Source organism: Nuphar pumila, chromosome 12 (assembly GCF_984573655.1).
Source record: "Nuphar pumila chromosome 12, dmNupPumi1.hap1.1, whole genome shotgun sequence".
Lineage (NCBI taxonomy): Eukaryota > Viridiplantae > Streptophyta > Magnoliopsida > Nymphaeales > Nymphaeaceae > Nuphar > Nuphar pumila.
This window is the reverse complement of record NC_143260.1, coordinates 12,776,387-12,803,795: the sequence shown is the minus strand read 5'-3', so window position 1 is coordinate 12,803,795 and position 27,409 is coordinate 12,776,387. Positions and strand designations below refer to the sequence as shown.

The 27,409-nt window shown below is 35.9% G+C and overlaps 1 protein-coding gene and 1 long non-coding RNA gene across 2 annotated transcripts in view; both read right to left on the bottom strand.

The window, feature by feature from the left end:
* Nucleotides 1-23,333, bottom strand: part of LOC149820030 (phospholipase A1-II 1-like) — a 76,051-nt gene extending 52,718 nt beyond the window's left edge. The window contains exon 1 of the mRNA XM_089983271.1: nucleotides 23,285-23,333. Coding sequence (XP_089839397.1) covers nucleotides 23,285-23,325 — 41 coding nt within the window. The 5' untranslated portion in view covers nucleotides 23,326-23,333. The remainder of the gene's footprint in view (nucleotides 1-23,284) is intronic.
* A 1,306-nt stretch (nucleotides 23,334-24,639) lies between these two features.
* Nucleotides 24,640-25,591, bottom strand: LOC149820029 (uncharacterized). Its single transcript, XR_016426851.1, has 3 exons — nucleotides 25,300-25,591; nucleotides 25,076-25,176; nucleotides 24,640-24,722 (listed from the first exon to the last, which is right to left on the bottom strand). It is a non-coding gene; the product is annotated as an uncharacterized LOC149820029 (long non-coding RNA).
* Nucleotides 25,592-27,409: the final 1,818 nt, after the last annotated feature.

The window sequence follows — 27,409 nt, the reverse complement described above, 5'->3', positions numbered from 1 at the left end:
ACATCAACATACATGTCGAATTTCAAGGAGAGTTTTGACTTCCAACCCCACCACTCTGTAGTCGTGATATTTAGATATTTCTGCATGTTTTTCACATGTTTTTTCGCATGCTAGCCATCAGTAAAAGTACTCGTTGGAAACGATCACATCAACATTAAAGTATGGAAAATACCCACGTGTTATATTGTTAGAGTTCCAAGTTATAAGTAATTGAACATCGTACCATGTCAATGACACTTCCACGTTTCAGCGATAGGTTTGCCTTTTTACCCTGCCAGTGTGTACCTTTATAATTTCATTCAATTCATCCGCTCAATCTCTAACAATATCCATCACCAAACGTACGTGTTGCTTAACATCATATCATGTCATCCACATTTTCAAACTTGTTCTTGTCGACCACAACGCCTTGTATACATCGACCTACTTATCAACTTAAGGGGTAGTTTTGTGTTTTTACCCACACCATCATGAAGTCCTTATTGGAGACGATAGAAATGCTTAGTGCGCTAATGATCATTAAAGTTTGATAAAAAGCCACAAACATCGTATAGTTAGAGTTTCAAGGATAATACGTAACTGAACGTCGTATCTTGTAACTCACACTTTCATATTCCTTCTGATTGGAGATGGCACTATGAATGGCTTGTAGTTGTTTTCTTATGTAAGGATAGGTTTATCTTTTAAAATTAACTCCATAAGGGTAGGCTGTCAATGTTCTTATTACTTAATACCATATTGTGTCAACAACATTTTCACACTTGTTCTTGTTGACCACAACTTCGGTCTTCTTGAAGATGACAAAATGAATACCCTATCATTGTTTTCTCACACGGTTACATTTTTCTTTTTACCCCACCTTTGTGTAGCCAACTTATTTCTCCTATTTCCCTTGGTCAATCACTAAGGGCAGACATCACCAAAAAATTTGTATTTGAACATCTCATATCATATAGTTTTCAAATTTCTCTTACTGAGCATTGTCACTCACAGTTTCATATTCCTTATTGAAGATGGCATTATGAATGTCTTGTTGTTTTATCACATAAGGGTAGGTTTGTCATTCTACCCAGCCATCGTGTAACTTTCCTTTTTTTTTATTTCATATGATCAACCTCTTTTTGTAGCCATCACTAGAGTAATGGTCGTTGAACATTGTATCTTGTGATTAACACTTCCACACGATCTTGTTGAACACAACACCATGTATGCATCAACATATATATTTATTTTTGGGGTTGTTTTGTCTTCCTATACCTCAACTCTGTAGTCATGGTATTTATACCTTTTCGCAGACCATTTTCACATGCAACTTATTACAAAAGTACTTGTTGGAGTCGAAAGTCACACTCAATTCGCATTACCAAATTAAAATATGCTCAAAACCCACATGGTTTATGTTGTTAGTTTCATTGATTATAACTAACAGAACATTGTGACTTGTCACACAATTTCAGATTTCGTCAACAGAACATCGTGTCTTGTAACACAGTTTTCGGGGCAGTTTTGTCTTTCTATCCCACCACTCTGTAATCGTGGAATTTATACCTTTCTGCAAACCCTTCTCTCATGCAACTTACTATAAAAGTACTTGTTCAAGTCCAAAGTCCCGCGCAAATGGCACTACCAAATTAAAGTATGCTCAAAACCCATATGCGTTATGTAGTTTTTCACTGATTATAACTAACAGAACATTGTGTCTTGTCACACAATTTCAGATTTCATCCACAGAACATCATGTCTTATCACACACAATTTCACATTCCGTCTTGTTGAAGATGACACCATGAATAACCTGTTATTACTTTCTCACACAGGGGTACGTTTGTCATTCTAGCCTACCTTTGTGTAGCCACCTTATTTCTCTCGTTTCGCCCAGTTAATAACTAACAGCAGTCATCACCAAAATACTTGTTTTCAAACATCATCTCATATCATTCACACTTTTACGCTTTATCGTGTTGAACATGATGTCACATAATACTTGTTGCCTTGTTATTGCGTTGTCATACCGGGATAGGTTTGTCTTCTTACCCTGCTAACATGTAGCTTTCCAATTTCTCTAATTTCATCGGGTCAATCTATAACACTATCCAACAACCACGTAATTGTTGTTTAACATTATATCGTGTCATCCACATTTTCAAACTGGTTCTTACTGACCACAACACCATGTATACATCAAAATAGAAATCTACTATTGGGGTAGTTTTGCCTTTTTGCCCAAACCGCCGTGTAGTCCTTGTTAGAGATGAGAGACCCTGGAGGTTCGCTAATGATAATTAAAGTTTGGTGAAAACCCACAAACATTATATAGTTAATGTGTTAAGGATAATAACTAATTGAACATCCTATCTTGAGACTCACAACTTCATGTTCCATCTTCTTGAAGATAGAATTATGAATGTTTTATCGTTGTTTTCTCATGTAAAGGTAGGTTTTTTTTTAAACCCCACCATCCTGTAGATCTCTTATTTTTTTTATTCCATATGGTCATCATATTATTGTAGTCCTCATGAGAGTACTAGTCATTGAACATCAAAACCTTGTGATTGAGATTTCCAAATGATCTTGTTGAACATGACACCATGTATACATCAACATATATATCTATTTCAAGATTAGTTTTGTCTTCCTACCCCTCCACTTTGTAGTCGTGGTATTTATATCTTTCTGTGGACCGTTTACTCATAAAACTTATTATAAAAGTACTTGTTGTAGTCGAAAGTCTCACTCAATTCGCACTACCAGAATAAAGTATGTTCAAAACCCACATGGGTTATGTTATTAGAGTTTTTTTATTATAACTAACAGAATATTGTTTCGTGTCACACACAATTTCACATTCCGTCAATATAACATCGTGTCTTGTCACGCACAATTTCACATTCCGTCTTGTTGAAGATCATATCATCAATACCCTATCATTGTTTTCTCACATAAGGAATGTTTGTCTTTCTACACTGCATTCTTGTAGCCATCTTATTTCTCTCATTTCTCCTGGTCAATCGCTAAGAGCAGCCATCACCAAATACTTGTTCTTGAACTTCATCTCCAATCATTCACACTTTTACGCTTTATTTTGTTGAACATGGCATCATATAAACATGAACATCCTTTTTTGAGTTTGGGTGTAGTTTAGTGTTTTTACCCCACCAGTTTGTAGACTTGCTATTTATCACTTTTTGCATATTAGCCATCAATAAAAGTACTTGTTAGAAATGATCGCATCAAAATTAAAGTATCGTGAATACCCACATGCATTATAATGTTAAAGTTTCAAGTTATAGGTAACTGAACATCGTACCTTGTCAATGACACTTCCACATTTCATCTAGTTAAACATGGGATTATGAATGCCTTCCTTAATGTTTTGTCATACACGCATAGGTTTGTCTTTTTACCCTGCCATCGTGTACTTTTCCAATTTCTTTGATTTCATGTGATCAATCACTAACAATATTCATCACCAAAGTACATGTTGCTTAAGATCATATCGTGTAATCCACATTTTCAAACTTGTGCTTGTTGACAACAATGCCTTGTATACATCGAAATAGATATCTACTTGAGGGATAGTTTTGTCTTTTTACACTCACTATCGTGAAGTCCATGTAGGAGACGATAGACCCGCCTAGTTCGCTAATGATAATTAAAATTTGGTGAAAACCCACAAACATCGTTTAGTTAAAGTCACAACGAAAATAAGTAATTGTTCATCGTATCTAAAAACACATTTTCATATTCCATATATTTAAAAATAACACTATGAATGACTTGTTATTTTTCATGTAATGATAGATTTGCCTTTTTACACCACCACCGTAAGGGTAGGTTTGTCTTCCTAAACCACTAATGTTCTTGTTGGTTATATCATATTGTGTCATCCATATTTTCAAACTTGTTCTTGTTGATCACAACACCATGTATATATCGACATAGAAATCCAATTCAGGGGTAGTTTTGTCTTTTTACCCCAACCATCGTATAGCCCTTGTTAGAGACGAGAGACCCGCTAGGTTCTCTAATGATAATTAAAGTTTAGTGAAAACCCACAAACATTATATAGTTAAAGATTTAAGGACAATAACTAAATGAACATTGCATCTTGTCACTCACATTTTCATATTCCATCTTGTTGAAGATGGCATTATGAATCTCTTGATGTTTTCTCACGTAAGGGTAGGTTTGTCTTTCTACACTGTCATCGTGTAGCTCTCCATTTCTTGTTATTTCATATGGACAAGCTCTTATTTTAGCCATCACGAGAGTACTAATTGTTGAACATCTTATCTTTTCATTCACACTTCCACGCCATCTTGTTCAACACGACACCATCTATGCATCAACACAAATATTTATTTCACATGCAGTTTTGTCTTCCTACCCCAAAACACTATAGTCGTGGTATTTATATCTTTTCGCAAACCCTTTTCTAGTGCAACTTATAATAAAAGTACTTGTTGGAATCGAAAGTCCCACTCAATTTGCATTACCAAATTAAAATATGGTCAAAACCCACAAGTGTTAAGTAGTTAGAGTTTCATTAATTATAACTAACACAATAATGTGTCTTGTCAGACACAAATTCACATTTTGTCAACAGAACATCGTATCTTGTCACATATAATTTCAAATTACGTCATGTTCAAGATCACATCATGAATACCCTATCATTGTTTTCTCACAAAGGGGTATGTTTGTCTGTCTACCCCGCCTTCGTGCAACCACCTTATTCTTCTCATTTCACCTGGTCAATCATCAAAAGGGATTCATCACCAAAATACTTGTTCACGAATATCATCACCTACCATTCACACTTCGAGACTTGTTCTGTGTTTCTAGCCGACCGATGTGTAGGCTTGTTATTTATTACTTTTCGCATGTTTTTTCGAATATTAGCCATCAACAAGAAAAATCATTGAAAACGGTCACAACAAAATTAACGTATGGAGAATACCCACATGCGTTATATTGTTAGAGTTTCAAGTTATAGTAACCGAACATCGTAGCTTGTCAATGACACTTTCACATTTCATCGTGTTGTACATGAGATTATGAATGCCTTTCTTATTGTTTTGTCATACAGGGATAGGTTTGTCTTTTTACCTTCCCACCGTGTACTTTTATAATTTCCCTCATTTCATTTGATCAATCTCTAACAATATTCATCACCAACATACGTGCTTAACAACATATCGTGTCATGGACATTTTCAAACTTTTTGTTGTTAGAGTTTCAATGATTATAACTATCAGAACATTGTCTTGTCATACACAATTTCATATTTCGTCAACAAAACATTGTCTTATCACACACAGTTTCGCATTCCGTCTTCTTGAAAATGACATCCTGAATGCCCTGTCATTGTTCTCACACAGGGCTACGTTTGTCTTTCTACCCTGCCTTGCATGTCTCTCTCGTTTCGCCTGGTAAATCACAAACAGCACCCATCACCAAAATACTTGTTCTCAAACATCAACTCCTATCATTTACACTTTTACGCTTTATCTTGTTGAACATGGCGTCACCCAATAATTGTTGCCTTGTTATTGTCTTGTCATACCGGGATAGGTTTGTCTACTTACCCTGCCAACGTGTAGCATTTCAATTTCTTTCATTTCATCAGGTCGATCTCTAACAATATCCATCAATCACAAACTTGTTGCTTATCATTTTATCGTGTCATCCACATTCTCAAACTTGTTCTTAATGACCACAACACCATGTATACATCAAAATAGAAATCTACTTTAGGGATAGTTTTGTCATTTTACACCGACGATCATTTAGTCCTTGTTTGAGACGAGAGGCCCTCGAAGTTTCACTAACAATAATTAAACTTTGGTGAAAACCCACAAACATTAAATAGTTAAAGTGTTAAGGATAATAACTAATTGAACATCCTATCTTGACACTCAGAGTTTGATATTCCATCTTGTTGAAGATTAAAATTAGGAATGTCTTGTTGTTTTACACATGTACGTTTTACCATGTTGAACATGACTCAAATAAACATCAGCAACCTTTTTCAGTTTGAGGGTACTTTTGTGTTTTTACACCACCGATGTGTAGACTTGCTAGTTATTACTATTCGCATGTTTTTTCGCATACTAGCCATCAATAAGAGTACTCGTTTGAAACTATCCCATCAAAATTAAAATATGGTGAATACCCCCAAGGGTATTGTTGTTAGAATTTCATTGATTATAAGCAACTGAGCATTGTGTATTGCCACACAATTTTACATTCAAACAAAAGAACACCATGTCTTGTCACACACAATTTCAGATTGCATCTTGCTGAAGATGACATCATGAATACCCTATCATTGGTTCCTCACATAGGGTAACATTTGTCTTTCTACCCCACCTTCGTGTAGCCACCTTATTCTTATCATTTCACCTAGTCAATCACCAAAAGAGACCATCACCAAAATACTTGTTCACGAACATCATCTCGTATCATTCACACTTTTACGCTTATCTTGTTGAACATGGCGTCATGTAAAAATCAACATCATTTTTCAGTTTGGGGAGTGGTTTTGTCTTTTTACCCCACCGATGTGTAGACTTGTTATTTATTACTTTTGGCAAGTTTTTTCGCATACTAGCCATCAATAAAAGTACTCATTGGAAACGATCGCATAAAAATTAAAGTATTGTGAATACCAACATGCATTATACTGTTAGAGTTTCAAGTTATATGTAAATGAACATCATACCTTGCAATGACACTTCCACATTTCATCTGGTTGTACATGGGATTATGAATAACTTTCTTATTGTTTTGTCATACAGGGATTGGTTTGTCTTTTTACCCTACAACCGTATACTTTTCCAATTTCTCTGAATTCATCTCATCAATCTCTAACAATATTCATCACCAACGTACATCTTGCTTAACATCATATCGTGTCATCCAGATTTTCAAACGCACATCTTGCTAAACAACGTAAGGGTAGGTTCGCCTTTCTACCCCAGCATCGTGTAGCTCTCCTATTTTACTTATTTCATATGGACAAGCTCTTATTGTAGCCATCACGAGAGTACTAGCCATTGAACATCTTATCTTCTGATTCGCACTTCCACAGCATCTTTTCGAACACGACACCATCTATGCATCAACATACATATTTATTTCAAGGGTAGTTTTGTTTTCCTACCCCAAAACTCGGTAGTCGTGGTATTGTAAACTTTATTGGAGACGAGAGACCCACTAAGTATGGTAATGATGTGAAAACTCACAAACATCATATATAGAGTTTCAAGGATAACAAGTAACTTAACATCAAAACTTGTCATTCACACTTTTATATTTCATATTGTTGAAGATGACATTACGAGTGGCTTGTTGTGTTCTTACGTAAGGGTAGGTTTGTCATTTTACACCACCACCGTATAGCTCTCCTATTTTTCTTATTTTATATGATCACATAATTGTCAATGACATTTGCATTTCATCTTGTCGTAAACTGCATTATGAAAGCACATTATTTTTCATACAGGGATAGGTTTGTCATTTTACCCTGCCGCTGTGTGGCTCTCCCATTTCTCTCACTTCATTTGTTTAATCTCTAACAAAATCCACAACCAATGTACATCTTGCTCAACAATATAAGGTATCATCCACATTTTCACACTCGTTCTTGTTGACCAAGATAGTAAACATCAACATAGATATCTCTTTCAGGGGTAGTTTTGTCCTTTTACCCCTACCATCATATAGCCTTTGTTGGAGACGAGAGACAAACAAAATTCGCTCATGAAAATTAAAGGTTGGAGAAAACCCACATACATCATATATAGTTGGAGTTTCAAAGATAATAAATAACTGACTATCGTATCTTGTCACTCACTTTCATATTTCATCCTGTTCAAGATGGTGTTATCAATGTCTTGTTGTTTTCGCACGTAACGGTTGGTTTGTCATTTTAGCCCGCCATTGTGTAGCTCTCTTATTTTTCTTATTTCATATGGTAAACCTCATATTGTAGTTATCACCAGAGTACTAGTTGTTAAACATCATACCTTGTGATTCACACTTCCGCAAGATCTTGTTGAACGCGACATCATGCATACATCAACATACATATCTAATTTCAAGGATAGTTTTGTCGTCCTACCCCACCACTCTGTAGTCGTGATATTTATATATTTCTGCATGTTTTTTCGCATGCTAGCCATCAATAAAAGTACTCGTTGGAAACGATCACATCAAAATTAAAGTATGGTAAATACCCACATGTGTTATATTGTTAGAGTTCCAAGTTATAAGTAATTGAACATCATACCTTGTCAATGACACTTCCACGTTTTAGGGATAGGTTTGCCTTTTTACCCTGCCACTGTGTACCTTTATAATTTCATTCAATTCATCCGCTCAATCTCTAACAATATCCATCACCAAAGTCCTTATTGGAGATGATAGAAATGCTCAGTGCGCTAATGATCATTAAAGTTTGGTAAAAAGCCACAAACATCGTATAGTTAGAGTTACAAGGATAATATGTAACTCAACATCGTATCTTGTAACTCACACTTTCATATTCCTTCTGATTGGAGATGGCACAATGAATGGCTTGTAGTTGTTTTCTTATTTAAGGATAAGTATATCTTTTTACATTAACTCCATAAGGGTAGGCTTGTCAATGTTCTTGTTACTTAATATCATATTGTGTCAACAACATTTTCACACTTGTTCTTATTGACCACAACTTCGGTCTTGTTGAAGATGACATCATTAATACCCCATCATTGTTTTCTCACACGGTTACATTTTTCTTTTTGCCTCGCCTTAGTGTAGTGAACTTATTTCTCTTATTTCGCTTGGTCAATCACTAACCGCCGCCATCACCAAAAGATTTGTTTCCGAACATCTTATATCATATAGTTTTCCAATTTCTTTTACTGACCATTGTCACTCAAAGTTTCATATTCCATCCTATTGAAGATGGCATTATGAATGTCTTGTTGTTTTATCACATAAGGGTAGGTTTGTCTTTCTACCCCACCATAGTGTAACTTTCCTATTTTTCTTATTTCGTATGATCAACCTCTTATTGTAGCCACCAAGCGAGTACTAGCCGTTGAACATCGTATCTTGTGATTCACACTTCCACACGATCTTGTTGAACACGACACCATGTATGCATCAACATATATAATTATTTTTGGGGTTGTTTTGTCTTCTTATACCTCAACTCTATAGTCGTGGTATTTATACCTTTTTGCAGACCCTTTTCTCATGCAACTTACTATAAAAGTACTTGTTGGAGTTGAAAGTCACACTCAATTCGCATTACCAAATTAAAATATGCTCAAAACCCTCATGGTTTATGTTGTTAGTTTCATTGATTATAACTAACAAAACATTGTGCCTTGTCACACAATTTCAGATTTAGTCAACAGAACATTGTGTCTTGTAACACACAATTTCAGGGGCAGTTTTGTCTTCCTATCCCACCACTATGTAATCGTGGTATTTATACCTTTCTGCAAACCCTTCTCTCATGCAACTTATTATAAAAGTATTTGTTCGAGTCCAATGTCCCACGCAATTGGCACTACCAAATTAAAGTATGTTAAAAACCCATATGCGTTATGTAGTTTGAGTTTCACTGATTATAACTAACAGAACATTGTGTCTTGTCACACAATTTCATATTTCATCCACAAAACATTGTGTCTTGTCACACAATTTCACATTTTGGATTGTTGAAGATGACATCATGAATACCCTACTAATGTTTTCTCACACAACGGTACGTTTGTCTTTATAGCCTACCTTCGTGTAGCCACCTTATTTCTTTCGTTTCGCCCGGTTAATCACTAACAGCAACCATCACCAAAATACTTGTTTTCGAACATCATCTCCTATCTATCACACTTTTACGCTTTATCTTGTTGAACATGACATCGCCCAAAACTTGTAGCCTCGTAATTACTGACCACAACACCATGTATACATCAAAATAGAAATCTCCTTATGGGGTAGTTTTGTCATTTTGCCCAAACCACTGTGTAATCCTTGTTAGAGATGACAAACCCTGGAAGTCCGATAATGATAATTAAGGTTTGGTGAAAACCCACAAACATTATATAGTTAATGTGTTAAGGATAATAACTAATTGAACATCCTATCTAGAGACTCACAGCTTCATATTCCATCTTCTTGAAGATAGAATTATGAATGTTTTAATGTTGTTTTCTCATGCAAGGGTAGGTTTGTTTTTAAACCCCACCATCGTGTAAATCACTTATTTTTCTTATTTCATATGGTCATCATCGTATTGTAGTCCTCATGAGAGTACTAGGTGTTGAACATCATACCATGTGATTGAGATTTCCAAATGATCTTGTTGAACACGACACCACGTATACATCAAGTTATCAACATATATATCTATTTCAAGGGTAGTTTTGTCTTCCTACCCCTCCACTTTGTAGTCGTGGTATTTATATCTTTATGTGGACCGTTTACTCATAAAACTTATTATAAAAGTACTTGTTGTAGTCGAAAGTCTCACTCAATTCGCACTACCAGATTAAAGTATGTTCAAAACCCACATGGGTTATGTTGTTAGAGTTTTTTTATTATAACTAACAGAATATTGTTTCGTGTCACACACAATTTCACATTTCGTCAATAGAACATCGTGTCTTGTCACACACAATTTCACATTCTGTCTTGTTGAAGATCATATCATCAATACCCTATCATTGTTTCCTAACATAAGGGTATGTTTGCCTTTCTACACCGCATTCGTGTAGCCACCTTATTTCTCTCGTTTCGCCTAGTCAATCGCTAACAGCAGCCATCACCAAAATACTTGTTCTCGAACTTCATCTCCAATCATTCATATTTTTACGCTTTATCTTGTTGAACATGGCATCATATAAACATCAGCATCATTTTTTAATTTAGGTGTAGTTTTATGTTTTTACCCCACCAGTTTATAGACTTGCTATTTATCACTTTTTGCATACTAGCCATCAATAAAAGTACTCGTTGGAAATGATCGCATCAAAATTTAAGTATCGTGAATACCCACATGCATTATATTGTAAAAGTGTCAAGTTATAGGTAACTGAACATCGTACCTTGTCAATGACACTTCCACATTTCATCTTGTTGTACATAGGATTATGAATGTCATCCTTAATGTTTTGTCATACGCGGATAGGTTTGTCTTTTTACCCTGTCATCGTGTACTTTCCCAATTTCTCTGATTTCATGTGATCAATCTCTAACAATATGCATCACCAACATACGCGTTGCTTAACATCATATCGTGTAATCCACATTTTCAAACTTGTTCTCATTGACAACAATGCCTTGTATACATCGAAATAAATATCCACTTGAGGGATAGTTTTGTCTTTTTACACTCACTATTGTGAAGTCCTTGTTGATCATGATAGACACGCCTAGTTCGCATATGATAATTAAAATTTGGTGAAAACCCACAAACATCATTTAGTTAAAGTCACAAGGATAATAAGTAATTGAGAATCGTATCTTGTCACACATTTTCATATTCCATCTGGTTGGAGATAGCACTACGAATGACTTGTTATTTTTTCATGTAATGATAGGTTTGTCTTTTTACACCACCACCATAAGGGTAGGTTTGTCTTCCTATACCACCAATGCTCTTGTTGGTTAATATCAAATTGTGCCATCCACATTTTCAAACTTGTTCTTCTTGATCATAACATCGTGTATACATCAACATAGAAATCAAATTCAAGGGTAGTTGTCCTTTTACCCCGACCATCGTATAGCCCTTGTTAGAGAGAAAAGACCCGCTAGGTTTGCTAATGATAATTAAAGTTTAGTGAAAACCCACAAACATTATATAGTTAAAGATTTAAGGACAATGACTAAATGAACATTGTATCCTGTCACTCACATTTTCATATTCCATCTTGTTGAAGATGGTGTTATGAATGTCTTGTTGTTTTCTCACATAAGGATAGGTTTGTCTTTCTACACCGTCATCGGGTAGCACTCCTATTTTTTTATTTCATATAGACAAGCTCTTATTTTAGCCATCACGAGAATACTAATTGTTGAACATCTTATCTTTTCATTCACACTTCCACACCATCTAATTCAACACGACACCATCTATGCATCAACACAAATATTTATTTCACAGGTAGTTTTGTCTTCCTACCCCAAAACAGCGTAGTCGTGGTATTTATATCTTTTCGCAGACCCTTTTCACGTGCAATTTATAATAAAAGTACTTGTTGGAGTCGAAAGTCCCACTCAATTCGCATTACCAAATTAAAATATGGTCAAAACCCACAATTGTTAAGTAGTTAGAGTTTCATTAATTATAATTAACAGAACAATGTATCTTGTCACCCACAATTTCACATTTTGTCAACAGAACATCGTATTTTGTGACATACAATTTCACATTATGTCTTGTTCAAGATCACATCATGAATACCCTATCATTGTTTTCGCACAAAGGGGTATGTTTGAATGTCTACCCCGCCTTCGTGCAACCACCTTATTCTTCTCATTTCACCTGGTCAATCACCAACATCACCAAAATACTTGTTCACGATCGTCATCACCTATCATTCACACTTTTAAGCCTTATATTGTTGAACATGGCATCATGTAAACATCAACATCCTTTTTTAGTTCGAGGTTGGTTCTATGTTTCTACCCCATCGAAGTGTGAGCTTGTTATTTATTACTTTTCGCATGTTTTTTCGCATATTAGCCATAAATAAAAGTACTCGTTGAAAACGATTGCAGCAAAATTAAAGTATGGAGAATACCCAAATCCATTGTATTGTTCGAGTTTCAAGTTATTGTAACTGAACATCGTACCTTGTCAATGACACTTTAACATTTCATCTTGTTGTACATGGGATTATGAATGCCCTTATTGTTTTGTCATACAGGGATAGGTTTGTATTTTTACCCTCCCACCGTGTACTTTTCTAATTTCTCTCATTTCATCTAATCAATCTCTAACAATATTCATCACCAACGTACGTGTTGCTTAATAACATATCGTGTCATGGACATTTTCAAACTTTTTGTTGTTAGAGTTTCAATGATTATAACTATCAGAACATTGTCTTGTCATACACAATTTCATATTTCGTCAACAAAACATTGTCTTGTCATAATCAATTTCACATTCCAACTTCTTGAAAATGACATCATGAATGTCCTACCATTGTTTTCTAACACAAGGCTACGGTTGTCTTTCTACCCCGCCTTTCATATAGATACCTTATTTCTCTCGTTTCGCATGGTCAATCACTAACAGCACCCATCACCAAAGTACTTGTTCTCGAACATCAACTCCTATCATTTACACTTTTACGCTTTATCTTGTTGAACATGGCGTCACCCAATAATTGTTAACTAGTTATTGTCTTGTCATACTGGGATAGGTTTGTCTTCTTACCCTGCCAACGTGTAGTTTTTCAATTTCTCTCATATCATCAGATCAGTCTCTTACAATATCCATCAACCACGAAATTGTTGCTTATCATTATATGGTGTCATCCACATTCTCAAACTTGTTCTTATTGACCACAACACCATGTATACATCAAAATAAAAATCTACTTCAGGGGTAGTATTGTCATTTTACACCAGCTATCGTTTAGTCCTTGTTTGAGACGAGAGACCCTCGAGGTTTCACTAATAATAATTACAGTTTGGTGAAAACCCACAAACATTATATAGTTAAAGTGTTAAGGACTATAGCTAATTGAACATCTTATCTTGACACTCAGAGTTTCATATTCCATCTTGTTGAATATTAGAATTAGGGATGTTTTGTTGTTGTTTTCTCACGTAAAGGTAGATTTGTCGTTTTATCCCGCCATTGTGTAGCTCTCTTAATTTTTTATTTCATATGGTCAAGATCTTATTATAGACAAGACCAGAGAAATAGTCATTGAACATCCTATCGAGTGATTCACACTTCCTCACAATCTTGTTCAATACGACACCAAGTATACATCAACACACGCGTATTTCACGGGTTGTTTTGTCTTCCCACCCCTCCACTGTGTAGTCGTGGTATTTATATATTTTCGCAGACCCTTTTCTCGTTAAACTTATTATAAAAGTACTTTTGGAGTCAAAAGCCCCACTGAATTCGCACTACCATGTTAAAGTATACTCAAAACTCACATGGGTTATGTTGTTAGAGTTTCATTGATTATAACTAACTCAACATTGTGTCTTGTCATACACAAATTCACATTCCGTCATGTAAACATCCTGACTTGTCACACAATTTTAAATTTGTCTTGTTGAAGATGACATCATGAATACCCTATCATTGTTTTCTCACTAAGGGGTATGTTTGTCTTTCAACTCCGCTTTCGTGTAACCACCTTATTTCTCTCATTTTGACCGGTCAACCACCAACAACAACCATCAAACATCATCTCCTACCATTCACACTTGTACGTTTTATCTTGTTGAATATGGCGTCAAATAAACATCAACATCCTTTTTCAGTTCGGGGGTAGTTTTGTGTTTCTACCCCACCGATGTGTAGACTTGCTATTTATTACTTTCCGCATGTTTTTTCGCATTCTAGCGATCAATAAAAGTACTGGTTGGAAACTATCACATCAAAATTAAAGTATGGTGAATACCCACATGGGTTATGTTGTTAGGGTTTCATTTATTATAACTAACAGAACATTGTGTCATGCTGAAGATGACATCATGTATAGCCTATCATTGCTTTCTCACATAGGGGCATGTTTGTCTTTTCGCCCCACCTTCGTGTAGCCACCTTATTTCTCTTATTTCGCCCAATCAATCAATCAACAACAGCCATCACCAAAATACATGTTCTTTTTACCCTGCCACCATGTACCTTTCCAATTTCTCTCATTTCATTCGGTCAATCTCTAACAATATTCATCACCAAATGTATGTCTTGCTTAACATCATGTGGTGTTATACACATTTTCAAACTTGTTCTTGTTGACCATAACACCTTGTATACATCGACATAGATATCTACTTCAAGGGTGGTATTTTCTTCTAAACCCCACCATCGTGAAGTCCTTATTGGAGAAGATAGACCTGCTTAGTTCGCAAATAATAATTAAAGTTCGGTGAAAACACACAAACATTATATAGTTAGAGTAATAAGTAATTGAACATCGTATCTTGTCACTCACACTTTCATATTTCATCTGATTGAAGATGGCAATATGAATGGCTTCTTGTTGTTTTCTCATGTAAGGATAAGTTTGTCTTTTTACACCACCACCATAAGGGTAGTTTGTCAATGTTCTTGTTGCTTCATATCATATTGTGTTATCAATATTCTCACACTTGTTCTTGTTGACCACAACACCGTGTATACATCGACATAGATATCTACTTCAAAGGTTTTTTTTTTCCTAACATCTTGTAGTCTTTATTGGACACGAGAGACCCGGTAGGTTTGCTAATGATGTGAAAACTCACAAACATCATATAGATAGAGTTTGAAGTATAATAAGTAACTTAACATCATATATTGTCATTCACACTTTTATATTTCATATTGTTGAAGATGGCATTATGAGTAGCTTGTTGTTTTCTTACGTAAGGGTAGGTTTGTCATTTTACCCTACCAATGTATAGTTCTCCTATTTTTCTTATTTTATATGGTCACATAATTATCAAAGACATTTGCATTTCATCTTATCGTAAACTGTATTATTAATGCACGTTATTGTTTTTTCATACAGGGATAGGATTGTCATTTTACCCGGATGACGTGTAGCACTCGCATTTCTCTCATTTCATTAATTTAATCTATAACAAAATCCACAACCAATGTACTTCTTGCTCAACAATATATAGTAACATCCACATTTTCACACTTGTTCTTGTTGACCACAACAACATGCATATATCGACATAGATATCTCTTCCAGGGGTAGTTTTGCCATTTTACCCATACCATCATGTAGTGCTCATTGGAGATGAGAGACGGACTAAATTCATTAATGAAAATTAAAGCTTGGTGAAAATCCACAAACATATTATATAGTTAGAGTTTAAAAGATAATAAATAACTTTAAGTATCTTGTCACTCACACTTTCACATTTCATCTTGTTGGTTCAAAGATGGCATTATGAATGTGTTGTTTTCAAACGTAACGATTGGTCAATCATTTTACCCCACCATCGTGTAGCTCTCCTATTTTTCTTATTTCATATGATCAAGCTCTTATTGTAGTTATCACGAAAGTACTAGTCGTTGAACATCATACCTTGTGATTCACACTTCCACATGATCATGTTGAACACGACTCCAATGAATACAACATACATATCTAATTTCAAGGGTAGTTTTGTCTTCCTATCCCACCACTTTGTACTCATGGTATTTATATCTTTCTGCAAACCATTCTCTCATGTAACTTATTATAAAAGTACTTGTTCGAGTCGAAAGTCCCACGCAATTGGCACCACCAAATTAAAGTATGTTAAAAACCCGCATGTGTTATCTAATTTGAGTTTCATTGATTATAATTAACAAAACATTGTGTCTTGTCATACACAATTTCAAATTCAGTCAATAGAACATTGTGTCTTATAACAAACAATTTCACATTCTATCTTGTTGAAGATGATATCATGAATACCCTATCATTGTTTTCTCACATAAGGTTAGGTTTATCTCTCTACCCCGCATTAGTGTAGCCACCTTATTTCTCTCATTTCGCCCGGTCAATCACTAACACCAACCATCAACAAAATACTTGTTCTCGAACATCATCTCCTATCATTCACACTTTTATGCTTTATCTTGTTGAACATGGTGTCATGTAAACATCAGCATCGTTTTTCAGTTCGAGGGTAGTTTTGTATTTTTACCCCACTAATGTATAGACTTGTTGTTCATCACTTTTTGCATGTTTTTTCGCATACTAGTCATCAATAAGAGTACTCGTTGGAAACGATCGCATCGAAATTAAGGTATGGTGAATACCCACATGTGTTATATTGTTAAAGTTTCAGGTTATAAGTAACTTAACATGGTACCTTGTCAATGACACTTCCATATTTCATCTTGTGGTACATGGCATTATGAATGCCTTATTTTTTTGTCATACAAGGATAGGTTTGTGTTTTTACCCTGCCATCGTGTACCTTTCTAATTTCCCTCAATTCATTCGATCAATCTCTAACAATATCCATCACAAACGTAAGTGTTGGTTAACATCATATCGTGCACTCCACATTTTCAAACTTGTTCTTGTTGAGTACAACGCCTTGTATACATCGACATAGATATCTACTTCAATGGTAGTTTTCTCTGTTTACCCCCACCATCGTGAAGTCCTTGTTGAAGACAATAGACCTGCTTAGTTCGCTAATGATAATTAAAGTTTGGTGAAAACACACAAGCATCGTATAGTTAGAGTTACAACGATAATAAGTAACTGAACATCGTATCTTGTCACTCACACTTTCATATTTCACCCGGTTGAAGATGGCACTATGACTGGCCTTATGTTGATTTCTCATATAAGGATATATTCATCTTTTTACACTACCACCATAAGGTTGGGTTTGTCAATGTCTTGTTGCTTAAAATCATATTGTGTCATCAACATTTTCACAATTGTTCTTGTTGACGACAATTTCGGTCTTGGTGAAATTGACATCGTAAATACCTTATCGTTGTTTTCTCACACAAGGGTAAGTTTGTCTTTCTACCCCGCCTTCGTGTAGCCAACTTATTTTTCTTATTTCAGCTAGTCAATCACTAACTAGAGCGATCACCAAAAGATTTGTTCTCGAACATCATCCCCTATCATGTAGGTTTCTGATTTCTCGTACTGAACATTATCACTCACAGTTTCATATTTCATCTTGTTGAAGATGGCATTATGAATGTCTTGTTGTTTTCTCACATAAGGGTAGGTTTGTCATTCTACCATGTCATCGTTTAGCTCACCTATTTTTTTATTTCATAAGGTCAAGCTCTTATTGTAGCCATGACCAAAGTACTAGCCGTTGAACATCTTATGTTGTGATTCAATTTTCCATTGAACATCTTATCTTGTGATTCACACTTCTACATTATCTTGCAGAACACGAAAACATGTATTCATCAACAGACATATCTATTTCAGGGGTAGTTTTGTCTTCTTATACCTCCACTCTGTAGTTGTGGTATTTATATCTTTTCGCAGACCCTTTTCGATTGCAACTTATTATAAAAGTACTTGTTGGAGTCGAAAGTCACACTCAATTCGCATTACCAAATTAAAGTATGCTCAAAACCCACATGGTTTATGTTGTTAGAGTTTCATTGATTAAAACTAACAAAACCTTGTGTCTTATCACAAAATTTCATATTTCGTCAACAGAATATTGTGTCTTGTCACACAATTTCACATTCTGTCTTGTTGAAGATGACATCATGAATACCCTATTACTGTTTTCTCACACAGGGGTACCTTTGTTTTTCTATCACGCCTTGGAGTAGCCACCTTATTTCTCTCGTTTCGCCTGATCAATCACTAACAGCAGCAATCACCATAATACTTGTTTTCGAACATCATCTCCTATCATTTGCACTTTTACGCTTTATCTTATTGAACATGATGTCACCCAATACTTGTTGCCTTGTTATTGTGTTGTCATATCGGGATAGATTTGTCTTCTTACCCTGCTAACATGTAGCTTTCCAATTTCTCTAATTTCATAGAGTCAATCTATAACAATATCCAACAACCACGTAATTGTTGTTTAACATTATATCGTGTCATTCACATTTTCAAAATGGTTCTTACTAACCACAACACCATGTATACATCAAAATAGAAATCTAATTTTGGGGTAGTTTTGTTTTTTAGTCCAAACCACTGTGTAATCTTTGTTAGAGACGAGAGACCCTGGAGGTTCACTAATGATAATTAAAGTTTGGTGAAAACCCACAAACATTATATAGTTAATGTGTTAAGGATAATAACTAATTGAACATCCTATCTTGAGACTCATTGCTTCATATTCCATCTTGTTGAAGATAGAATTATGAATGTTTTATTTTTGTTTTCTCATGTAAGGGTAGGTTTGTTTTTATACCCCGCCATCGTGTAGATCTCTTATTTTTCTTATTTCATATGGTCATCATCGTATTGTAGTCATCATGAGAGTACTAGTTGTTGAACATCATACCATGTGATTCATACTTCGATATGATCTTGTTGAATACGACACCATGTATACATTAGCATAGATATCTATTTTAAAGATAGTTTTGTCTTCCTACCCCTCCACTTTGTAGTCGTAGTATTTATATCTTTCTGCATACCCTGTTATCATGCAACGCATTACAAAAGTACTTGTTGAAGTCGAAAGTCCCACTCAATTCGCACTACCAGATTAAAGTATGCTCAAAACCCATATGAGTTATGTTGATAGAGTTTCATTGATTATAACAAACAGAACATTGTTTCTTGTTACACATAATTTCACATTCCGTTAATAGAACATCGTGTCTTGTCACAAACAATTTAAAATTCTGTCTGGTTAAAGATGACGTCATGAATATCCTATAATTGTTTTCTCACATAAGGGTACGCTTGTCTTTCAACCCCGCCTTCGTGTAGCCACTTTATTTCTCTCATTTCGCCTGATTAATCACCATCTACAACCATCACCATAATACTTGTTCTTGAACATCATCTTCTACCATTCACACTTTTACGCTTTATCTTGTTGAACATGGCGTTATATAAACATGAGCATCATGTTTCAACTAGGGGCAGTTTTGTATTTTTACCCTACTGGTGTGTAGACTTGCTATTTATCACTTTTTTCATACTAGCCATCAATAAAAGTACTCGTAAAAAAGTATTGCATCAAAATTAAATTATGGTGAATACCCACATGCATTATATTGTTAGAGTTTCAAGTTATAGGTAATTGAACATCGTACCTTGTCAATGACACTTCCACATTTCATCTTGTTGTACATGGAATTATGAATAACTTTCTTATTGTTATGTCATACAAGAATAGGTTTGTCGTTTTACCCTACCACCGTATACTTTTCCAATTTCGCTCATTTCATCGGATCAATCTCTAACAATATTCATCACCAACATACGTTTTAATTAACATCACATTGTGTCATCCACATTTTCAAACTTGTTCTTGTTGACCATAATTCATTGTATACATCGAAATAGATATCTACTTGAGGGGTACTTCTGTCTTTTTACCTTCACTATCGTAAAGTCCTTGTTGGAGACAATAGACCCGCTTGATTCGCTAATGATAATTAAAATTTGGTGAAACCCCACAAACATCGTTTAGTTGGAGTTACAACCATAATAAGTAGTTGAACATCGTATCTTGCCACACATTTTCATATTTCATCTCGTTGAAGACAGCACTAAGGACTTGTTATTTTTTCTTGTAACGATGGGTTAGTCTTTTTACACCACGACCATAAGAGTAGGTTTGTCTTTCTACACCACCAATGTTCTTGTTGGTTAATATCATATTGTGTCATCCACATTTTCAAACTTGCTCTTGTTGACTAAAACACCATGTATACATCGACATAGAAATCAAATTCAAGGGTAGTGTTGTCTTTTTACCCCGACCATCGTATAGTCCTTGTTGGAGACGAGAGACCCACTAGATTCGCTAATAATAATTAAAGTTTAGTGAAAATCCACAAATATTATATAGTTAAAGTTTTTAGGACAATAACTAAATGAACATCGTAGCTAGTCACTCAGTTTCATATTTCATCTTGTTGAAGATGGCATTATGAATGTCTTGTTGTTTTCTCATGAAAGGGTATGTTTGTCTTTCTACCCAGCCATCATGCAGTTATCTTATTTTTCTTATTTCATATGTAGAAGCTCTTATTGTAGCTATCACGAGAGTACTAGTTGTAGAACATCTTATCTTGTGATTCACACTTCCACACCATCTTGTTGAACACGACACCATCTATGCATAGAAATACATATTTATTTCATGGGTAGTTTTGTCTTCTTACCCCAAAACTCTGTAGTCATTGTATTTATATTTTTTCGCAGACCCTTTTCTCATGCAACTTATAATAAAAGTACTTGTTAGAGTCAAAAATCCCAACTCAATTTGCTTTACCAAATTAAAATATGCTCAAAACCCACGTATTATGTTAGAGTTTCATTGATTATAACTACGAGAACATTGTCTTGTCATACACAATTTCACATTTTGTGTTGTTGAAGATGACATCATGAATACCCTATCATTGTTTTCTGACAGAGGACTACGTTTGTCTTACTACCCCGCCTTCATGTAGATACCTTATTTCTCTCGTTTCACTCAGTCAATCACGAACAACAGCCATCACCAAAATATTTGTTCTCGGACATCAATTCCCATCATTCACACTTTTACGCTTTATCTTGTTGAACATTGTGTTTTTACCTCACCGATGTGTAGACTTGCTATTTATTATTTTTCTCATGTTTTTTTCGCATACTAGACATCAATAAAAGTACTCATTGAAAACGATCACATCAAAATTAAGGTATGGTTAATACCCACATGGGTTATTTTTCTCATTTTGTACGATAAATCTTTAAAAATGGCTATCACCAACATAGTTGTTGTTGAACATCATATTGTGTCATTCACACTTTCGCGCATGTTTTAATTGAACACAACACAGTGTACACACCGACATAGTTTTGTATCTCATGGGTAGTTTTCTTTTTTTACCCCATAATTGTATAGTTGTACTACTTATAAAAGTACTTGTTGGATGAGGGGCAAAGAAAACACAATTAGTATTCTTAGAAATACTAAACAATGACTAAACATCAGTCAAAATCAAATTGCAGCCCTTTTAGATTCAGTGTAGTAAAGTGTATATCTAACATTTCCAATAATCTTCTTTAGAAAACTAAGAATTGCAGTTTAACCATCCGCCTTGCCTCCATCATTTCTGACCCATAGCAATCATTAACCGTAACGATATGATATTCTTCTACTCCAAATTGTCTTTCTATCGGGCTAGAAAATATTTGATCAATGGATACCTATCGTTAAAAACAACTACATAATATTCTTCTACTCCAAGTAGTCCTTATATGGGGCTTGAAAATATCCAATCTACACAAATCCCTGCCTCTGACAAACAAAAACTTCCTACATCATGCACAGGCTTTACTAAAATTGGGATTGGGGCACTGTGCAGATAGTCAAGGGCAACTAAAGATGACCTGCATGACCCTGGAGCATGAGTTGTAGCTGGCGTACGTGCATGGTATGTGGTGTTATGTATGTTTTGCTCTGTGCATAAGATCAACTTGCATTATATTTGAAATTTGATACTTTGGCAGCAACCAATCCTTGATAAAATGCACAACATATAAATCAGGAAAAAGCACCTTCTTTTTAACAAAGAAGTAAACTTAACTGTCATGAGCTGTGTATTTTACACGCTCATACAACTTCAGTTTCTTGGAAATGCCCAAGCATGTGTATTCTCATAGCAGGCAGAAATATATTCTCTGCACATAATGACTGGCATCTCAGACATAATCAACCAACTCAGCAACCACTAACCATGCAATCAAAATGATAACGTATAACCTGGTTTAGAGCAGGTCAAGCACAGAACCAATTCAGACTGATCAAGCCTTAAGGCTACACACTCTTGCACGTAAAGCTACCAGATAAAAGGTACTTTGATTTGCTTTCTCAATCAGGCTTGCCAAACGGACATGCGCCAGACACTATTATAACAGATAATACCATGAGAATGGTAAAGACTAACATGATTTATTTGTGATGTTGGGTGCAAATCACAAGTGTACCACTTTTTTAATGGAAACCGTGCCCATTTTTTTTTTTTGATGGCCAAGCTGGACCCTTCAGCTGATAGCAGTTTTACTGACCATGATATCACATTCAATCCAATAAATATCATTCTTAGTATAGATAAATAGAACATTTGATAAAGGCACTCATAATAGTGTAATAAAATGAAGTTAGACAATGATGTGTTAAACCCTAGGTAGAGAATTTGATCTCCAATGACCAAAACTTTCAGAAAAAAACCTGATAAGCTTTCCTGTTTAAGAAAATCAAGTTTAAGAGGCAAGGGTAAACTATAAACAACCCAATAAAATCATGTTAAACATAGATTGAATCAAAAGATTCCAATAGCATGCATGTGAATAAGCAATTCTGCAGAACCCAGAAAATTCTAATTTAAAAAGGAAACTAATTTTGAGTTTCATTGACATACCAACTAGTGCTAAGAAGGAATAGTGTGAAACTTACGACCATTTTGGCATGCATTTCACAACCTGGTTGTCATATTGTATGACTGAATAAAGATCGCTTGTTCCTGGAAATTTTGTATCAGTAAGTGGCATTATTTTCAAAATGGAACATTACTGGAACTGCCAATGAGTGTAAAAAATGCAATTGTTAGAAACTATTTTCACATGATAGCATTTTCTTGAGAAAAACATTATATAGCCCAGAGCCACCCAGAACTTCCATATAAATTGGTCAAAAAGACTGTGACCAAAAAGCCTCAACCAAACAGTGTTAATGGCTTATTTTTCTCTAATGATCAAGAGATGAACCAGAATTTACAAACCCATATTTCAATCTCAGATGGCTAAAATGCCTAGGGTTAGCTAACCACACCAAACAAGGATTCAGACAAAAATACAAAAAAAGATAATAAAGATAATGGCACATACATACACATATATACATATATATACAAACTCCACATGAGGCCATGATAAAAAGAAACGAGCATCTCATCTTCATGACCAAGGTTGTTAAATGTGATGAGGCGAAGCGAGGCGTTGAGCCTGCGCTTCGCCTCTGGGGCGTACGCCTCTCACAACTGGTATGAAAGTGAAGCGGTGGGAGGGGAGGCAGGGAGCGGCGGTGGAGCAGCTGGCCGGCACGTGGCGGTGGATCCAACGGCACGTGGTGGTGGATCCACCAGCACGTGGCGGTGGATCCACCGGCACTTGGGGTTAGCACAGCCGACGAATCGGGCGGAGGAGGAAGACTTGGGGATGAAGGATGGGGTTCTGGAGGTTGATGAGGGGCAATTTGCGCATCACAGCACGCCTCAGTACCTTGAGCGTGCGCCTCGCCACTGAGGCGTTCGCTTCAGGTACTGATGTGTACGCCTCTCACAACACTGTTCATGACCATGCAAAGGTGTCTAAGTGCCTTACTGAAGTTACCCTAGATGGCAAAGATTCCTTTTCATCTTCTATCACTCCATCCAAAGTGATTTTCTATGTCCAAAGACCGAGTAGGTGTTAATGTGCATTGTGGTAGACAATTCTATCTGTTTAGGATATCAAAATGCAGATGTTGACCCAGGTTAACTAGAAGGGCTCACTGTCTAGTTTGTCAGGATCATCGGGTTTCACAACAGTTTTAACACTTCTCATCCAATATTCACTCAAATTACTAACGCAATCATATTGGTCAACTCAAAATCAGTTTCAACATAAAAGAAAGATGGAAAACATTTTAGACCAGTCTACATTCTCCAAATCCATTAGGCAGCAAACTCAGATTCAACAAAATGAATCAATAAAGATAAAGGAGAAAAGGAACCGACCTAAGGATCCATGGCAGGAAAATCCACACCCTTCTTCAAATTGATAAATAGCTGCCCATCATAAACCTCACGAAGGAACTGCCTGGTCAGATAAATATTTTGAAGGGTTAGAATCGACAAACAAGAAAGCATCCAAGACTATCTTAACAACTAAATGAATTTACAAAAGCGTGTCAACTTCACAGACAACACATACATCACTTAACCCAGAACTTCTTTGAAGAGAACATGCAAAATCTAAAACACAAAGAACCCTACAATTCACCAATGGAAACAACCTCGCTCGAGTACAAATCATTCGAAAAGAAGATCGACACAATAGATCATGAATTTCCTACACGAATTTGACTACAATCAAGAAAAGCGTTTGGCGGTGCGTATGCTAAAAACAAATGGATCGGGAAAAAAGAAAATAGCATGATCAAACCGTCTTACTCGGAGAGATACACCGTCTGGCACTCCGCTGCACCAATCTCACGCGTCCCCGCTTTCTCCTGCCTCAACTTGGCACCAATCTCATGCGTGCCCGTGTCCTCCTGCCTCAACGAGCAAGAAACCACGCTGAGATCAAAACCATCGCACACTAGATCCACAAAAACCAAAACCGGAGTAGGAAAAAATGAAAATCGAAAGAAAAAGGCAGGCAAACGCAGCTTAACTCATAAGCGGGCTCGTGTACGCTCAGAAGGCGAACCCAGAGAGAACGACGAAGATGTTGAGATCAAACGGAACGCGATCGTCCTCCCTCTCTGCACATTCCCAGGAATCCTCCGTCCGGTCGGGTTCCTTTCGCAAGAAGAAGTACACCACGCAGCTCCGCAGCCTAGAACTCGCGTACAACGAAGGAGATCTCCAGACGAATCGCCTCGATTCGACTATCATCGCCGAGCTCTGAGCGTGGAGGGGAGCGGAAGGGAAGCAGAAGCCTCGCGGGAACGGCGACGAGAGTCGGCAGACGGCGAGATTAGGGCTTCGAATGGACCGAGAATCTCAGATCGTCTCTGGTTCTCGAGGGGAAAGGGGGAGGACGACGATGCGCTCAGCGGGAGCTTCCAGAGACGACGGTGCGCTCAGCGGGAGCTTCCAGAGACGTCGATGTTCTGGTTCTTGTTCTTGGATTAGAGAGTGAAAGAGGGAACGTAACGATTTTTAAATCTGGCTTGCGGATGGCGGTTGGCTTTTGGCGGCAGTAATTGCTTAATAAAGGCTTTTAATTGGGCGGAATTTATAATTTTGTCATTATCAAGAAAACCCGTAGGCGGTGCGTAATTGCGTATGGAGTACGCTTTAGGTGTAAACTCTGGTGCGGGTATGGATCGAATGAAATCGGTACTAATGTCGGCTGAAGAAAGCCTTTTTTAAGCCTGTCTCAGACGGATCCAATCAGATTTGGATCAGGACAGAAAATAATGGTGCTGAGCATAGTGACTAAACGGTTTTTGGTGGTAAATATCGGCAGCCACTTTCTCGTGATAAAAATCAACTTTTCTTCTTTACATTTTTTTAAAAAAAATGGTGATTTTTTTAACTTATAAATTAAAAGCGAGTTTGTTTTTTTTTGCAAAGAATACGATATATGACAATTTTAGTTTATGGAGTTTTGATCATAAAATATTAGTCAGCCTCACAAAATTTTTATTGCATAATTAGTAATCTAGTTTTTTCATGTCATTTCGTATTGTACAATTCTTTGGTTGTGCAATCATTTACCTGCGGTGCTGTCGAGAAGAACTAAAAAATATTATGTGTCAATGAGAAATGACACATGTTAAAGCTATTAAAATAATTGTATATTTATTAAAAATAGCCAATTAGGCATCAAGCATATCGATTTTATGCCGATAAGAATACGCACTAGTGCTGAACTCTTAATTCGTCCTAACCAATTGCTATTGAGCAACTATAATAATAACAAAAAAAACATCATGCTAAGTTCACTAGAGAGTACACCCACATGTGTTACACTAGCCATCAATACAAGTAATCGTTGAAAATTATTGCATCAAAATTAAAGTATAGTGAATACCCACATGCATTATATTGTTAAAGTTACAAGTTGTAGGTATACCTTGTCAATGACACTTTCACATTTCATCTTGTTGTACATGGAATTATTAATGTCTTTCTTATTCCTTTGTCGTACACAGTTAGGTTTGTCTTTTTACCCTGCCACTGTGTACTTTTTCAATTTCTCTCATTTCATCTAATCAATCTCAAATAATATTCATCACTAGCATACGTATTGCTTAACATCATATCGTGTCATCCATATTTTCAAACTTGTTCTTGTTCACCACAATGCCTTGTATACATCAAAATATATATCTACATGAGGGGTAGTTTTGCCTTTTTACACTGACTTTCGTGAAGTCATTGTTGGAGACGGTAGACTCGCTTAGTTTCCTAATGATAATTCAAATTTGGTGAAAACCCACAAACATTATTTAGTTAGAATTACAAGGATAATAAGTAATTGGACATCGTATCTTGTCACACATTTTCATATTTGATCTGGTTGAAGAAGGCACTCTGAATGACTTGTTATTTTTTCAAGTAATGACAGGTTTGCCTTTTACACCACCACCATAAGTGTAGGATTGTCTTTCTACACCACCAATGTTCTTGTTGGTTAGTATTATATTGTGTCATATTCATCGGCTTATAAATCATATTCATAGATCGTCTTGTCTTTTTACCCCGATCAGCGTATAGTTCTTGTTGAAGACGAGAGACCCGCTAAGTTAGCTAATGATAATTAAAGCTTAGTTA